The 18,606-nt window shown below is 48.2% G+C and overlaps 1 protein-coding gene across 2 annotated transcripts in view; it reads right to left on the reverse strand.

Annotated features, from left to right (window-relative positions):
- The window catches only part of LOC144599674 (lysine-specific demethylase 3A-like), a 75,405-nt gene that overhangs the window by 47,934 nt on the left and 8,865 nt on the right, over positions 1–18,606 (reverse strand). For both annotated transcript variants that reach the window (XM_078410985.1, XM_078410901.1), the window contains exons 3-7: positions 11,241–11,354; positions 9,477–9,582; positions 6,901–7,025; positions 4,580–4,730; positions 2,534–2,940 (exon numbers count right to left, since the gene is read on the reverse strand). In XM_078410985.1, the coding sequence (XP_078267111.1) occupies positions 2,534–2,940; positions 4,580–4,730; positions 6,901–7,025; positions 9,477–9,582; positions 11,241–11,354 (903 nt within the window). The remainder of the gene's footprint in view (positions 1–2,533; positions 2,941–4,579; positions 4,731–6,900; positions 7,026–9,476; positions 9,583–11,240; positions 11,355–18,606) is intronic.

Here is an 18,606-nt window from a genome sequence, read left to right on the forward strand (position 1 = left end):
CCAGATCTCCCTCTATCTTCCTGTCTCCACCTATATCCTTCCTTTGTCCCGCCCCCCTGACATCAGTCTGAAGAAGGGTCTCGACCCGAAACGTCACCCATTCCTTCTCTCCCAAGATGCTGCCTGACCTGTTGAGTTACTCCAGCATTTTGTGAATAAATACCTTCGATTTGTAACAGCACCTGCAGTTATCTTCTGATACAAGGTATTCTCCACTCTGGTCAGCTTTACTGACGGCTTTTAGCAGTGATGGTATTTCTTTAAAACCCTCATCTCAGGAAAACAATATTGCATCCTCCAATTTTAGGTAACTAACCACGCCTCGTATTCCGCTTGCGTAGCTTAGGAACGTACGGTACAAAGAATCGGATGAAGATTGAATTATGTTTATGTTTATAGATACAGCGCGGAAACAGGCCCTTCGGCCCACCGGGTCCGCGCCGACCAGCGATCCCCGCACATTAACACCATCCTACACCCACTCGGGACAATTTTTACGTTTACCCAGCCAATTAACGTACAAACCTGTACGTCTTTGGAGTGTGGGAGGAAACCGAAGATCTCGGAGTAATCCCACGCAGATCACGGGGAGAACGTACAAACTCCGTACAGACGGCGCCCGTAGACGTGATCGAACCCGGGTTTCCGGCGCTGCATTCGCTGTAAGGCAGCAACTCTGCCGCTGCACCACCGTGAACGCCCAAATTCACCAATTTTAGTTAATTACTACAAAACCTCCTCTCCCTTCTCCCCCCTTAAACCCTTTAACACCCCGCTCTCTCCTGTGCCCCACCTGGACTCCCATCTATTTCTCCCCTCCCCCTCCATTCCTTCCTCTGGCTTCACAATTTGCATTCTTCATTATTTTCTTTCACACCTTCCGTCTTCTCATCTCCCATCACCTACGTCAACCTATCACCTGCATCAACCTATCACCTGCATCAACCTATTACTTGCGAGGCTTTGTCCTGCCCCTCCTCTCTTCCAGCTTTCTTCCCCCGGTCCCACCCGACAATCAGTCCGAAGGGTCCCGACCCAAATCGTCACCTCCCCATGTTCTCCAGAGATGCTGCCTGACCCACCGACCCAGCATGTTGTGTCAATTTTGTCAACCAACAAAGCACATATCGAAGGGCCAAATGGCCTACTCCTGCACCCATTTTCTATGTTCTTAGAATCTAAAAGGGACCAAAGGTGCTCCAAGCCTCAACGCTACTCAAAGTATTTTATACCATTTTCCAATTATTTCAACAATATGCAGTTCTGATGTGCATTGGGTGTGAATAGTTAGAAACACCAAAAACTTATCATTCATTGCCTAGGAAACTGAATGCAAAAGTAGGGAAATTATATAGGGCATATATATGCCACATCTGGAGTACATGAACAGAGTGGATTAAGCGGAAAGGTTTAGAGGGATAAGGTCCAAAAGGGACTAGGTCAGATGCGGCAGGCATGGATGAGGTGGGTGAAGTTTGAAATCCTGCGGGGAAAATAACTATTATCGCTGAAGGACACAATGTGCTGGAGTAACTCAGCAGGTCAGGGCGGCACAGCGGGAGAGTTGTTGCCTTACAGCGCCAGAGATCCTGGTTCAATCCTGATTACAGGAGCTATCAGTTGGCTATGGTAAAAATTATAAATTGTCCCCAGTGTGTGGGATCGCGCTGGTGTACGGGAACCGCAAGTTCCCGCTGACTCGAAGGGCCTGTTTCCACGCTTCATCTGTAAACTAAACTGAAAACATTTTCCACTGTATCTCGGTAGAGGTGATGTTTTAGGCCAAGACCCTTCTTCAGTCAGAACTGCGACTTCGATGCATGGAATCTCTTGCCCAGAGTTGGGGAATCGAGGACCAGAGGACATAGGTTCAAGGTGAAGGGGATTTTTTTTTTAACAGGAATATCATATCATATACATACAGCCGGAAACAGGCCTTTTCGGCCCACCAAGTCCGTGCCGCCCAGCGATCCCCGTACACTAACACTATCCTACACCCACTAGGGACAATTTTTACATTTACCCAGCCAATTAACCTACATACCTGTACATCTTTGGAGTGTGGGAGGAAACCGAAGATCTCGGAGGAAACCCACGCAAGTCACGGGGAGAACGTACAAACTCCTTACAGTGCAGCACCCGTAGTCAGGATCGAACCTGAGTCTCCGGCGCTGCATTCGCTGTAAAGCAGCAACTCTACCGCTGCGCTACCGTGCCGCCCTACCTCTAAGGGGTAACTTTTTCACACAGAGGGTGGTGGGTGCAAGGAACAAGCTGCCAGAGGAGGCAGTTGAGGCTGGGACTATCCCAACGTTTAAGAAACAGTTAGACAGGTACATAGATAGGACAGGTTTGGAGGGATACGGACCAAGCGCAGGCAGGTGGGACTAGTGTAGCTGGGACATGTTAGCTGGTGTGGGCAAGTTGTGCCTGTTTCCACAGTGTGTCACTCTATGACTCTATAACTGCGTGCAAATAAATTGTGAGCATTAAAGACCAGCCGAGGCGGGATCAGAAGTAAAACAAGGCTTACTTCAAAGGGAGAACAAATGGTTGTATCTTTGCTTGAGAAGGTGAAGTCAGGCCGAGGCTTGTAAAGTTTGGAGACAGCGGGCGCGGGGCTGGCTGACGGGGCGGCCTGTAGTCGGGCAGCGGGCTGCACTTTGTCCTCCACCACCACTGTGCGCCCGTTATCCAATGGGCGGGTGGAGAAAGCCAGGTTAAAGCTGTTCCAGCTGGTGTTAAACCCAAACACAGGCTTCGGCTTCTGGGGAGCCATAGCGTTGGTACTTTTGGCCCCCCTGGCAGTCCCTGCGGGGCCTTGCTCCTTGCCACGGCTCCCGGCCTCGTCCACGCGTACGCTCCTCGCTCTTTTGGCTCCGTTATCGTCCTGGACCTCGGCAGACTTTCTCTTCGTCAACTGGGCTTTTGTGGAGTCACCTGCATTCAACACACCGGCAGTCAGTGCGCGGAGCCGAACAAAAGCGATCACTGGCAGCACTGACAAAATGTGCATCTCTCAACAGTCAAAAGTGACAGGAGCAGATTTAGGCCATTCGGCCCATCCAGTCTACTCCGCCGTTCAATCGTGGCTGATCTAACTCTCTCTCCTAATCCCTTTACAAACTTTGTACAAGCATCCCCTTCAAACTTTGACCCTCTCACCTTTAAAGCAAATACCAGAAGGCATCGACAGTGGAGCACAAGTCAATGGATATTTTTTTACGGTGGAGAGTGACAGATTCTTGAGTAGTAAAGGAGTCGGGGATATGGGGAGAAGGCAGGAGAATGGGGTTGAGGTGGATCAGCCATAATTGAATAGGAAAGAACTGCAGATGCTGGTTTACATCGAAGGTAGACATAAAATGCTGGAGTAACTCAGTGGGACAGGCAGCATCTCTGGAGAGAAGGAATGGGTGATGGAGTCTGGAGAAGGGTCTTGACCCGAAACGTCACCTACTCCTTCTCTCCAGAGATGCTGCCTGTCCCGCTGAGTTACTACAGCATTTAGTATCGACCTAGCCATAATTGAATAACGGAATAGACTTGATGCGGCGAAGCAATTCTAGAACTTCTAGAGCTAAATCTAACACTCTCTTGAAAACATCCAGTGAATTGGCCTCCACTGCCTTCTGTTTAAACGTAACCAATGAAAACTGAGACGGACAGGACAGATTAATTGTTAATGGAAATTAAAATGATTTTTTCCAGACTCAGGTGCTGGAAACCCGAGATAAAATGAAAATGCTGGGAACACTCCACTGGAGGAGAAGCGATTCAGTAAGCCCTCGCAATAATAAGCCTCGGTGTAATGGATTTTGATATAACGGGCCGATGCCCCCGTTGCAACTCCACCAGTTTCCTAATGATCCAGCGTCACGTGGCGTGCTCCCGGTTGCAGGAGTGGAGAGAGCGAGCAACACGAAGGCAGCGTGAGTACCGGGCCCATCTCCAGCACACCACGGGTGGGACCAGGATGTCCGTGGTTCCCCGCCCGTGAAATCCTGCTTGTCCACCCCCCCCCCCCCCCAAAAAGCCGCATTTCTTCCCTTCGGGCCTTGGGTTAAACATTGCAACCCATCACTCTGTTATAGCGGACAATCTGCAATAACGGACACCATCCGCCCCTCCCCGGTGGTAAGTTATTGCGAGGATTTACTGTTTTATTGTTTCAGGTCCACGATATTTTTTTTAGCTCGCTGTTAACTTTCACCAAGGTGGTGCAGCGGTAGAGTTGCTGCCTTACAGCAGCCAGAGACCCGGGTTCCATCCTGAATTCGGGTTCTGTCTGTACGTTCTCTCTGTGACCTCGTGGGTTTTCTCAGGGTGCTCCGGTTCCCGCACAACCTTCCAAAGACGTGTATGTAGGTTTGTAGGCTGATTGGCGTCTGTAAATTGCCCCTAGTGTGCAGGATAGAACTAGTTTACGGGGTGATCGCTGGTTGGCGCTGATTCGGTGGGCCGAATGGCCTGTTTCCACGCTGTGTCTCTAATCTAAACTATACTCTCCCCAAGCCCCAAAATAATCCAGCCCCCTGAAGGTTAGTCGACAACAAAATATCGTAGCTCAGTTACTCACCGGTTTCAATCCCGTCCTTGGTCAGTGTGGATTCAATCCCGGCCTTGGTCAGTGTGGATTCAATCCCATCCTTGGCCAGTGCCTCAACATCCTCGTCATGAAGGAAAGCCATGTGAATCAGGGCAGGGTCAACAATTTGCTTCTCAGACACCTGCAACATACAAAGACATTTATTCACAAAATGCTGGAGTAACTCAACAGGTCAGGCAGCATCTCGGGAGAGAAGGAATGGGTGACGTTTCGGGTCGAGACCCTTCTTCAGACTGATATCAGGGGGGCGAGACAAAGGAAGGATATAGGTGGAGACAGGAAGATAGAGGGATATGTGGCTGTGGTAGCGAGTCTGGGTCAAGATGTGGTGGTAGAGTAGGAGGGCAGGAGGAATCACAGAGGGGGAGCAACGAGAGAGCATGTTGCTAAACTCTCATCGAAGAGAGGAGGAGAACTTCTTCAAAGTGGACATACCTCGAAGAGAAATCGCAGTGGAGCAACAAGTAGTATAAGAAAATAACTGCAGATGCTGGTACAAATCGATTTATTCACAAAATGCTGGAGTAACTCAGCATAACTCAGAACATACAAAGACATGTTCTGCTGCTTAAATACCTCAGGGCAAAGCTGAAAAAGGATTTATACACTGGGTCCATTGTTGCCAATAGAACAGAAACAAAAGAACAAAATACTTCAATTTTACTTGCCAAGCTTAATCCCGCCTCTCTTCCAGCTTTATGCTCATAGGTTACAGGAGCAGAATAAGGCCATTCCGTCCACTCTGCCATTGAATCATGGCTAATCTACCTTTCCCTCTCAACCCCATTCTCCTGCCTTCACCCCATATAACCCCCGACATCCTTACTAATCAAGCAATCTGCCAATCTCCACCTTAAGAACGTCCATTGACGAACTCCACAGCCGTCTGTGGAGCTTTCCCTCTCCACCCCCCCCCCCCCCCCCATGCTTGAAGCGTTCCGACCGAGAACGTCACCTATCCATTTTCTTCAGAGATGCTGCCTGACCCACTGAGTTACTCCAGGACTTTGTATCTTTTCTTTTGGTGATGAACCAGCATCTGCAGTTCCTCTACTTCAATATTAGAACCTGCCACGGGCTCAGCAAGACAGAATCCATAACCGGGTTCAATAAATTCAGGGTCGCTAGGCTGTGAAGCTTCAGATGGTTGGTTTAATGACGGCACCAGTACAGTTAGGAGGTTCAGCACAGGAATGCGTTTCTGCGCTCAACCCACGGGGTGCTCTGTACTTCACCTTAGCCTGTAACAAGTGTAGGAAAATAACTGCAGATGCTGGTACAAATCGAAGGTATTTATTCACAAAACGCTGGAGTAACTCAGCAGGTCAGGCAGCATCTCAGGGGAGGAGGAATGGGTGACGTTTCGGGTGTAGCCTGTAACAATGCAAATTGGCCTCTAACTCAAAGAATCCAAATAAAAAAACATTCCACTCCTGCAAAGCCAATTACCAAACTGGATGAAATTTCAACACCTGGGTGTTTAAACGTTTCTTGGATTAAACGTGCAACTTTAGGAATTCAGCGTCCAGGATTTTACTGTGACTGTAAGATGGACAGGTACATGGATTGGACCGATTCAGAGGGATATGGGCCAAATACAGGCAGGTGAGACGAGTGTAGATGGGACATGTTGGTCTACGTGGGCAAGTTGGGCCAAAGGGCCTGTTTCCATGCCGTATGGCTCCATGTAACCCATGAGATTATGTGCTTAGTGCTAACTGGCTCGCCATCAACTTGCTCCCAAGAATTATAAATGAATTTATTATAATTTATTTAACAATTATTTCTACAAGATTTATTATTTTGGGGCAGCAGTGGTGCGGCTGGTAGAGCTGCTGCCTCACAGCACCAGAGACTCGGGTTCTACCCTGATCTCGGCTGCTGTATGCGTGGAGTTTGCGTTTATCGTTATAACTCATGTACTTCCATGCGAGTTATTCTCTTTCTCTATCCGCTTACCCACCCCTATTTTCCTTTCACTCGGTTACACTGGAATAATTTTTTACCACAGCCATTTAAGTGAGCCACTGTCTCAAGGGGGGACACTACAGGAAACCACAGCACCCGGGGGGAAAATCCATGTGGTCAGAGAATGTGCAAAATTCAGCACTACGGCACTCGACGACAGGGTTGAACTGGAGATGTGCAGCAACAGTATTAACTGCAAGTCACTGTGCCTTCGTAAGCACCAATTAAAGGTTACATTTTGAATTCCTCCATTCTCAGGGCACGGATAAAACTGCTGCTCAAAGTGGAGAGAATTTCATTTGGCGTCGAATAATTTTTATTACCTGTTCACTTCTGATTTGCACCAAGCGCGTTAATAAGTTGTGATGGGTCACCACGGCCACACACCACTGGGTGGAAGATTTCAAGTCGTACACCTTGACTTTATAGCCAGTCAGGTTGCTTGTACCTGATAAACAGAGGAACACAGGTCAAAATTGCAGGTACAAGTTCCTACCTAAGTTCCAGGGGCAGAATTAGGCCATTTTGGCCCATCAAGTCTATTCCGCCATTCAATCACGGCTGATCTACCTTTCCTTCTCAACCCCATCTCCTGCCTTTTCCCCCATAACCCCCTGACACACGCACTGATCAAGAATTTGTCAATCTCTGCCATAAACATATCCAATGTCTGAAGGGTCTCGACCAGAAACGTCACCCATTCCTTCTCTCCCGAGATGTTGCCTGACCTGTTGTGTTACTCCAGCACTTTGTGAATAAATACCTCCAATGACTTAGCCTCCACAGTCTTCTGTGGTAATGAATTCCACAGATTCGCCACCCTCTGACTAAATAAATTCTTCCTCATCTCGTCCCTAAAGGTACATCCTCTTGTTCTGCGGCTATGGCCTCTGGTTCCTAGACTCTCCAACCAGTGGAAACATCCTCTCCACATACACTCTATCCAGGCACTGCAGAATAAGAGGGCTATGGCTACCAATGAGCGGCTGACTTTGCCAAGCCACCCACAAGGTCATGTTTACGCATCCACCTTCTGAAAATCCACTGGCTTTTTCTATTTGGAAGACAGAAGCCAATGTCTGCTTTTATAAAATTACTTCAAAGCCTTCAGCTAAATGAATCCACAGAACTCAAATCCAACAGCCACTAGCTAGACTAAGTTAACAGAACTTAAAATTGAACACAGGACAGCACAGGAACAGGCACCTTGGGCCACAATGTCCACGATGAACATCATGCCAAGTTAAACAAATTTCCTCTGTCTACAAAGGATTCACGTCACTCCTACAAATGCGCCTTAAAAAGCATTTTATCAGGACGCATCAAAGCATGGTTTGGGAACAGCTCCACCCAAGACCGCAAGAAATAGCAGAGAATTGTGGACGCAACCCAGACCATCACGCAAAGCCAGCCCCCCCCCCTTCCATTGACTCCATTTACACTCCACGCTGCCTCGGCGAGGCCAGTAGCGTAATCAAGGACGAGACGCACCCCGGCCACTCCCTCTTCTCCCCTCTCCCATCGGGCAAGAGGTACAGAAGTGTGAAAAACGCGCACCTGCAGATTCACGGACAGTTTCTTCCCAGCTGTTATTAGGCAATTGAACCGTCCTACCAACAACCCGAGGGCAGTCCTGAGTTACTACCTACCCAATTGGAGACCCTCGAATATCTTTGATCGGACTTTACCGGACTTAATCCTGCATTAAACATTATTCACGCTGTTCCCTTTATCATGTATTTGTACACTGTTGATGGATCGGTTAGCACACACCTTTTCACTGTACCTCGGTACACGTGACAATAATAAACTAACCTAAATATTGTAGACCAGTTCCCATCAGTTTACAGATCTACCCTGCACAGCTTGAGATTTTGAATGATTGCGACTCACTAATACTTTCCTATTTCTGGCCTTGGATTGTGCAGTTTCTATTTCAGATTTCCACCATTAAGGATTTCCTTTCAGTGGTGCCCTTTGCAACATATTCCTCGTGGCACCAGTAATGGCCACACCCACTTCATGGAAAGCTTTAATTACCAACGAACAGACAGCGTGGAAGACAAATGACACAATATAACACACACAACCCATATTACAACACGAGAAATTTTAATTCATCCCCGGAGGGAAATTGGTCTGCCGACAGTCACAACCCACAAGGTACACGAAAACCTGACATTAAAAGTGAAATCAAAAAGAGACAAGCGACTGTTGTCTGGCTGCCGGGGGCACAGCACCTTCACCGGAACAAATGCAGACTTATCCCCCGGGCAGAGGATTCTAAACTAGAGTGCCACCCCCCCCCCCCCCCACCAGGTCCCCCTTTGTTCTCCTACCGCCCCCCACGCCGGGTCCCCATTGTCATCGTCCCCTCCACCGCCCCTCATGGCGTCCCCTATCATCCCCCCCCACCCCCCCCTCCACTGCCCCTCATGGTGGTCCCCCATCACCCCCCCCCCCTCCACCGCCCCTCATGGTGGTCCCCCATCACCCCCCCTCCCCTCATGGTGGTCCCCTATCACCCCCCCCCCCTCCACCGCCCCTCATGGTGGTCCCCCATCACCCCCCCTCCCCTCATGGTGGTCCCCCATCACACCCCCCCCTCCACCGCCCCTCATGGCGGTCCCCCCACGCTGGGTCCCCATCTCCCCCCCCCCCTCCACCGCCCCTCATGGCGGTCCCCCCACGCTGGGTCCCCATCATCCCCCCACGCTGGGTCCCCATCGTCCCCTCATGGCGGTCCCCCATCGTCCCCTCCCCCCTATGGCGATCTCCCCACGCCGGGTCCCCATCGTCCGTCTCCCCCCCCCCCCCCTCCACCGAGGTATAATTAGGTAAAAAAGATTTTAAAATTAACTTAACAGAAGGAGGTAACCACAACCTCCGAAAAACTCACCATGCAGAAAGAGTTCTTGTGACAATTGCTTAATGAACCAGCTCTTAATTTTGGCACAAATTTCCTTGTTATCCCGAAGAGGTTGGTCCCAACAATCCATATTCATCTATATGGAATTTGATAAGGAAATCAAAACACTATGCATTTCAATATATAGATTGAACGAGCTATATAGCAGAGAAACATGGCCGACTGCACATGCCGACCAAGATACCCCCATCTAAGCTTCCGTAACATATTCCTCTAAACCATTTCTATCCATGTACCTGCGCAAATGTCTTTTAAACGTTATTTTTGTGCCTGCCTCAACTACCTCCTCTGGCAGTTCATTCCATTTACCCTCTACCCTGTGTGAAAAAGCTGCCCTTCACAGTCTCCGATTAAATCTTTCCCCTCTCACCTTAAATCTGCACCTTTTAGTTCCTGAACATTAAACAGCAGGATTTTCTACTGATACGGAGTGGGGCAGGGGTTCTGTGAAAAGCTCGTCACTCTATGATTGCAAATGAATGACGAATAATTTTATTTATTTGCAATGTGGGAGGTAGATGCCACAACCTCTTAAACTATGCTTTTGTCCACCATTTCAGAGAAGGGTTAAGACCGTAGGATGTAGGAGCAGAAATAGGACTCCTCCACCACCACCACCACCACCCCTGGCTGCACATTTCAGGCACTTACCACTTAAACTCAGCAAGCACTTCTCCTTTAAACTTTGCCTCTCTCAGCTTAAAGCTACCCCCTCTAGTCTTTGACATTTCTACCTTGGGGAGGCGGAGAAGAGGTTTGTTAAACCTTTGGACAGGACATCATTCTATGATTGCAAATGAATGATGAATAACTTTAAGGTGAGAGAGGCAAAGTTTAAAGGAGAAGTGCTTGCTAAGTTTAAGTGGTAAGTGCCTGAAATCGGCTGCTAGGGGTGATGGTGGAGGCTTAATTCTGCTCCTACATCCTATGGTCTTAACCCTTCTCCGAAATGGCTGATCATCCACAATCAGTAACCCATTCCTGCCCTCTCCCTATACCCCCTGACTCCGCTATCATTAAGAGCTCTATCTAACTCTCTCTTGAATGCATCCAGAGAATTGGCCTCCACTGCCTTCTGAGGCAGAGAATTCCACAGATTTACAACTCTCTGAATGAAAAAGGTTTTTCCTCATCTCCGTTCTAAATGGCCTACCTCTTATTCGTAAACTGTGGCCCCTGGTTCTAGACTCCCCCCACATTGGGAACAAGTTTCCTGCCTCGAACGTGTCCAATCCCTTAATAATCTTATATGTTTCAATAAGATCCCTTCTCATCCTTCTAAATTCCAGTGTAGGAGAGTGGGGTTAAGAGCGAAAGATAGGTCAGCCATGATTGAATGGCAGAGTAGACGATGGGCTGAATGGCCTAATCCTGCTCCTATCACTTATCCCTGCCTCTCATAATCTTATACACTGCTATCAGGTTGCCCCTCAACTTCTAACGTGCTGAATAAAACAATCCAAGTTTGTCCAGCCTCTCCTTGTAGCTAATACTCAATTCAGGTAGTATACGGTTAATCTCTTTTGCACCCTCTCCAAAGCCACCACATCTTTCCCGTGAAGGGTCAACAATACTCCAAATGCGACCTAACCAAAGTCCTGCAACATGATTTCCTGACATACTCATTGGATATTGTCCACACAGTTGCCTGCTTTTAATGCTGCCTGTCCCGCAGAGTTACTCCAGCTTTTTGTGTCAATCTTCCTGCTTTCAAAGGTGTGTGGAATCACTTACCTTCAAGGACTGAAGATGGACATCTTTTTGCAGAAACATTCGGTGCCGGTCAGCAAGAAATTCCACTGCCGTTATCGGCCCAATCCCAACCTTATCCGTCAAGCATTTGAATGTCTGGAATAACAACACAAGAAATATGATTTCGTAAATATGCTTAGAAAGCTTAAAACGTATTCAACGAGAGACAAATGCATTTCTGAAGAGGGAAATAAAACAAGAACGGCACGGTGGCGCAGCGGTAGAGTTGTTGTCTGTCAACGCCAGAGACACAGGTTCGATCCTGACTATGGGCGTCGTCTGTACGGAGTTTGCAAGTTCTCCCCTGACCGCGTGGGTTTACGCCGGTTTCCTCCCACATTCCAAAGACGTACATGTTTGTAGATTAATTGGCTTCGGTAAAGCCAAATACCGGTAAAGTAAATGGTAGATGGGCTATTTATTGCATGCTAGCCAATTGTAGTGCTTGTTAGTAGTAGTCCCGCCTAGTACGTGCTTTATAATACGTCAGGCAGTAGATGTAGCAGCTCGGAGCTACAATGTACTGCAGGTCCTGAGATGAGGAAAAACTTTTTAGAACTGAGATGAGGAAAAACTTTTTCAGTCAGAGTTGTGAATCTGTGGAATTCTCTGAGTGCATTCAAGAGAGAGCTAGATAGAGCTCTTAAGGGTAGCGGAGTGAGGGGGCATGGGGAGAAGGCAGGAACGGGGTACTGATTGAGAATGATCAGCCATGATCACATTGAATGGCGGTGCTGGCTCGAAGGGTCGAATGGCCTCCTCCTGCACCTATTGTCTATTGTCCTATGCTGTAAGTGCTTCAATAAAATGATGCGTTGTACCTTAGCGTGCACTCAAGTACTTTATTACATAGTGTCAGAGTCAACACGGACCTACTCCTCTGCGTTTATCGGGTTTTATTTTCTTTATTTAGTTTGCACCTGTTATCTCCATTATGGCTAATTCGTGTCGTCGCCCAGACACTCTGATCTTTGATTTAGACATTGCTGAACGTTGGCGTCTTTTCGAGTGCGACTACACTCATTATGCTCGCATCGTTCATCGCAATGACCCTCTTGATGTGCGTGCGTCTGTTTTGCTCAAACTTGCGGGTCCTGAGGCTATGGACCGAGCTGACAACTTCGTTTTTGCTCCAGCTGTTTTGGGTAACGACGGCCAGGTCCTCGTTCCTGCCGAGACTATAGACGACCCTGCGGTTCTACTCAAGAAATTCAGAGAACCAACTGTGTGATATGCCTTCCAACCATATAATTGAAAGAACAAAGTTCTATGCTCGTTTGCAGCAGGCTGATGAACCGATTGAACAATGTATTAGTGACCCCAGGCACATGGCTGCGCGCTGTCGAGTTGGTGAGTTGCGGGACGAACTTGTCCGAGATAAGCTGGTAGGGAGCATGATTGATAGCAAACTGAGAGCTGAGGTGCTTCGCAACACTGAGTTGACTTAGACGAAGGGATTAAAAGTACCATTAGCAAATTTGCAGATGATACTAAGCTGGGGGGTAGTGTGAATTGTGAGGAAGATGCAATAAGGCTGCAGGGTGACTTGGACAGGTTGTGTGAGTGGGCGGATATATGGCAGATGCAGTTTAATGTAGATAAGTGTGAGGTTATTCACTTTGGAAGTAAGAATAGAAAGGCAGATTATTATCTGAATGGTGTCAAGTTAGGAGGAGGGGGAGTTCAACGAGATCTGGGTGTCCTAGTGCATCAGTCAATGAAAGGAAGCATGCAGGTACAGCAGGCAGTGAAGAAAGCCAATGGAATGTTGGCCTTCATAACAAGAGGAGTTGAGTATAGGAGCAAAGAGGTCCTTCTACAGTTGTACCGGGCCCTGGTGAGACCGCACCTGGAGTACTGTGTGCAGTTTTGGTCTCCAAATTTGAGGAAGGATATTCTTGCTATGGAGGGCGTGCAGCGTAGGTTCATTAGGTTAATTCCCGGAATGGCGGGACTGTCGTATGTTGAAAGGTTGGAGCGATTGGGCTTGTATACACTGGAATTTAGAAGGATGAGGGGGGATCTTATTGAAACGTATAAGATTATTAGGGGATTGGACACATTAGAGGCAGGAAACATGTTCCCAATGTTGGGGGAGTCCAGAACAAGGGGCCACAGTTTAAGAATAAGGGGTAGGCCATTTAGAACGAGATGAGGAAGAACTTTTTCAGTCAGAGTGGTGAAGGTGTGGAATTCTCTGCCTCAAAGGCAGTGGAGGCCAGTTCGTTGGATGCTTTCAAGAAAGAGCTGGATAGAACTCTTAAGGATAGCGGAGTGAGGGGGTACTGATTGAGAGTGATCAGCCATGATCGCATTGAATGGCGGTGCTGGCTCGAAGGGCTGAATGGCCTACTCCTGCACCTATTGTCTATTGTCTATTGACCCTAGACAAGGCCATACACTCCTGCCATATTTCAGAGATGGCTGCTTCCCATGCCGTTCCTGTCCCCTGCAGCCCACGCCAGCAACATAACGTTAATCTCACAGACTTCTCCTCCCGCAGAACCTCTAACGCGCCTGCTACTCGCTGTCTGAATTGTAACTATTTAGACAATAGACAATAGGTGCAGGAGTAGGCCATTCGGCCCTTCGAGCCAGCACCACCATTCAATGTGACCATGGCTGATCATTCTCAATTATTTTCAAGCGAAGGGTCGTCAGTTCTGTGTTGCCCACGGAAAGGCTTGCAATTTCTGTAAAAAGTTGAACCATTTCGCTAGATGCCGTCATTCCCGTGTGACTGCTAATGTTCCAAGGACAAGTTTGCTCCTGCTTCAACAGGAATTCGCTGATACCGGCGCCCAGGAGCCTGAATTGTCGTCCCCCGCGCTCTGCTCAATCAGTGCAGATAACAGCTCCGCTATTCACTCCCTCCTCCCTTCGTCTAACAAGCTACTTGACCCTGAGGTAACTGTGTTCGTAAATAACAGGCCTCTACTGGCCAAGGTAGACACGGGCACAACGGTCAACGTCATATCATTAACGGAGTTCAACAAAATTCGCAATGCCGAACGCATAGATAAAGCCTCAATGCTTCGGGCTTCTGGGGGAGAGATCCTGCACCCACTTGGAAAAGCTCATTTAAAGTGCACTGCTGATGAGCAGACCCGCACAGCTGGTGAGCGCACCAATACTTTCATATTTTGATCTGGAGCTACCGGTTACCATCACCTGCGATGCGTCCCAGTACGGGCTAGGCGCTGCGTGCCTGCAGACCACGACTGATGGCGGCTTCAAGGCCGTCTCATATGCATCCCGTACTCTGACTGACACCGAGCAGCGCTATGCACAGATCGAAAAGGAACTGCTCGCAGTGGTTTTCGCCTGCACCAAATTCAATGACTTCATCTTTGGCAAGAACGTTACCATTGGGACTGACCATCAGCCGCTGGTCACTATTTTGAACAAGCCGATTCACGCTGCCCCAGCACGATTGCAACGGATGATAATGCAGCTGCAGCGCTTTGATTTCCAGATCGTCTACAAGAAAGGTAAAGACATGCACATAGCAGACAGGCTACCCAGAGCCCCGCGCAAAACCAATCAACAGCACCTCTCCGAACAGGACGCATTCTCAGTCATGAAGGTCTCGTTTGTGCTGACTGATCGTTTACGCCGCCTAGCCGAACACACAGCTGCTGATGAGACTTTACAATTGCTGTCCAGTCATACGGGCCGGTTGGCCCCACAGACAGTCAAACACCCCGCCTGAGATACACCCCTACTTCCTGGTTCGCGACGAACTAGTGCTCCAGGACGGAATCATAGTCAAGGGCCACAAGGCGGTGGTCTCAGCCGCACTCCGGGATGAATACTACAACGACGTCCACAGGGGTCACCCCGGCGCTGAGGCAACCCTTCAACGGGCGCAAAGCATGTTTTACTGGCCCGGGATGACTAAATACATACGTAGAAGACCGAAACGTGCGCTGTCTGCAACAGCCTGGCACCACATCAGCAGAAGCAGCCCCTACTGCCCCAACCTGTCCCGCCTCTTCCATGGTCCTCGTTGGCTACCGACATCTTCGAATGGCACGGGAAACACTACCTGGTTTTGGTTTACTCTTACTCGGGCTGGTTCGAGACAGACCTTCTGCAGACCATTTCCTCAGAGGCTGTGACCGAGAAGCTGCAACGGCACCTCTCCATACATGGATCCCCTGCACATATTCAGTCTGACATAGAAACATAGAAAATAGGTGCAGGAGTAGGCCATTCGGTCCTTTGAGCCTGCACCGCCATTCAATATGATCATGGCTGATCATCCAACTCAGTAACCTGTACCTGCCTTCTCTCCATACCCCCTGATCCCTTTAGCCACAAGGGCCACATCTAACTCCCTCTTAAATATAGCCAATGAACTGGCCTCAACTACCTTCTGTGGCAGGGAATTCCACAGATTCACCACTCTCTGTGTGAAAAAAACTTTCTCATCTCGGTCCTAAAAGACTTCCCCCTTATCCTTAAACTGCGACCCCTTGTTCTGGACTTCCCCAACATCGGGAACAATCTTCCTGCATCTAGCCTGTCCAACCCCTTAAGAATTTTGTGCGTTTCTATAAGATCCCCCCTCAATCTTCTAAATTCCAGCGAGTACAAGCCGAGTCTATCCAGTCTTTCTTCATATGAAAGTCCTGCTATCCCAGGAATCAATCTGGTGAACCTTCTCTGTACTCCCTCTATGGCAAGAATGTCTTTCCTCAGATTAGGAGATCAAAACTGTACGCAATACTCCAGGTGTGGTCTCACCAATGCCCTGTACAACTGCAGCAGAACCTCCCTGCTCCTATACTCAAATCCCCTCGCTATGAATGCCAACATACCATTCGCTTTCTTCACTGCCTGCTGCACCTGCATGCCTACTACACCAGCAGGCAATTCACCAGCCAAGCATTTAAGAACTTTGCTAAACGATGGGACTTCCAACACATTATCAGCAGCCCCGAATTCCTGCAGTCCAACGGGCTCGCCGAACGCGCCGTCCGGAGTGCGAACAACTCATGGAACGAGCTTAGCTTGCCAAATCCGACGTATACCTGGACTTACTCAATCTACGGAACATTGCATGGGATCCTGTCCTAGGCTCGCCAGCCCAGCGACTAATGTCTCGCCAAACCCGTGCTCCCCTGCCTGTCTCCCAGCAGCTACTCCAGCCGCACGTTCGGTCCCCGCCCGTGGTGCAGAAGCAACTACAACGTCAACGGGACACACAGAAGCGGTTCTTCGACAAGTCCAGCAAGCCACTCACACCTCTTGCACGTGGACAAGTGGTTCGTCTGCAAACCGACAAGGGCCACGCATGACTGGGACACATTTACGGCCCTTCCAAGGAGCCACGTTCATACCTGGTCGAAGTGGACGGGGTCATCTACAGCCCCAACCGTCAAAACATTCTTCCTGCTGAGTATTGCTTAGAGTAGATCAACGGACAATGGCGAGGGGCAGCATGGTGGAGCAGCAGTAGAGTTGATGCCTTACAGCGCCAGAGACCCTGGTTCGATCCTGACTACAGGTGACATCTGTACAGAGTTTCTACATTCTCCCCGTGACCTGTGTGTGTTGTCTCTGGGATTTCCAGATTACTCCCGCACTCCAAACACACAGTGTCCTCCATAATGTTTGGGACAAAGACCCATCATTTATTTACCTCTGTACTCCACAATTTGAGATTTGTAATAGAAACAAAATCTCATGTGATTAAAGTGCACATTGTCAGATTTTATTACAGGGTATTTTTATCCATTTTGGTTTCACCATGTAGAAATTACAGCAGTGTTTATACATATTCCCCCCATTTCAGGGCACCATAATGTTTGGGACATATGGCTTCACAGGTGTTTGTAATTGCTTAGGCGTGTTTAATTGCCTCCTTGATGCAGGTATAAGAGAGCTCTCAGCACCTCGTCTTTCCTCCAGTCTTTCCATCACCTTTGGAAATTCTTATTGCTGCTTATCAACATGACGACCAAAGTTGTGCCAATGAAAGTCAAAGATGCCATTATGAGACTGAGAAGTAAGAATAAAACTGTTAGAGACATCAGCCAAACCTTGGTTTTACCAAAATCAACTGTATGGAACATCATTAAGAAGAAAGAGAGCACTGGTGAGCTTACTAATCACAAAGGGACTGGCAGGCCAAGGAAGACCTCCACAGCTGATGACAGAAGAATTCTCTCTATAATAAAGAAAAATCCCCAAACACCTGTCCGACAGATCAGAAACACTCTTCAGGAGTTAGGTGTGGATTTGTCAATGACCACTGTCCGCAGAAGACTTCATGAACAGAAATGCAGAGGCTACACCACTGGTTAGCCACAAAAATAGGATGGCCATGTTACAGTTTGCCAAGAAGTACTTAAAAGAGCTACCACAGTTCTGGAAAAAGGTCTTGTGGACAGATGAGAGGAAGGTTAACTTATATCAGAGTGATGGCAAGATCAAAGTATGGAGGATAGAAGGAACTGCTCAAGAACCAAACCAACCCTCATCTGTGAAACACAGTGGTGGGGGTGTTATGGCCTGGGCCTGTATGGCTGCTGAAGGTACTGGCTCACTTATCTTCATTGATGATACAACTGCTGATGGTAGTGGCATAATGAATTCTGAAGTGTATAGACACATCCTATCTGCTCAAGTTCAAACAAATGCCTCAAAACTCATTGGCCGGCAGTTCATTCTACAGCAAGACAATGTTCCCAAACATACTGCTAAAGCAACAAAGGAGTTTTTCAAAGCTAAAAAATGGTCAATTCTTGAGTGGCCAAATCAATCACCCGATCTGAACCCAATTGAGCATGCCTTTTATATGCTGAAGAGAAAACTGAAGGGGACTAGCCCCCAAAACAAGCATAAGCTAAAGATGGCTGCAATACAGGCCTGGCAGAGCATCACCAGAGAAGACACCCAACAACTGGTGATGTCCATGAATCACAGACTTCAAGCAGTCATTGCACACAAAGGATATGCAACAAAATACTAAACATGACTACTTTCATTTACATGACATTGTGGAGTACAGAAGTAAATAAATAAATGATGGGTCTTTGTCCCAAACACATTATGGAGGGTACTGTACAGGTTTGTAGGTTAATTGGCTTGGTAAAATTGTAAATTGTCCTGAGTGTTGTAGGTTAGTGTTAGTTTGCGGGGATCGCTGGTCGGCGCGGACGGTGGACTGAAGGGCCTGTTTCTGCACTGTATCCCTAAACTCAACTAAAATATTTTGCAGGAATACAGGGCAATACAAAGAGGGGGAAAGAATGGGATTGCTCTCCTAGTCAACTGCACAGATATGAAGGGCCAAATATAATTATAACACAGAAGGACAAGGAAGATAGAATTAAAACCT

Source organism: Rhinoraja longicauda, chromosome 1 (genome assembly GCF_053455715.1).
Source record: "Rhinoraja longicauda isolate Sanriku21f chromosome 1, sRhiLon1.1, whole genome shotgun sequence".
NCBI lineage: Eukaryota > Metazoa > Chordata > Chondrichthyes > Rajiformes > Arhynchobatidae > Rhinoraja > Rhinoraja longicauda.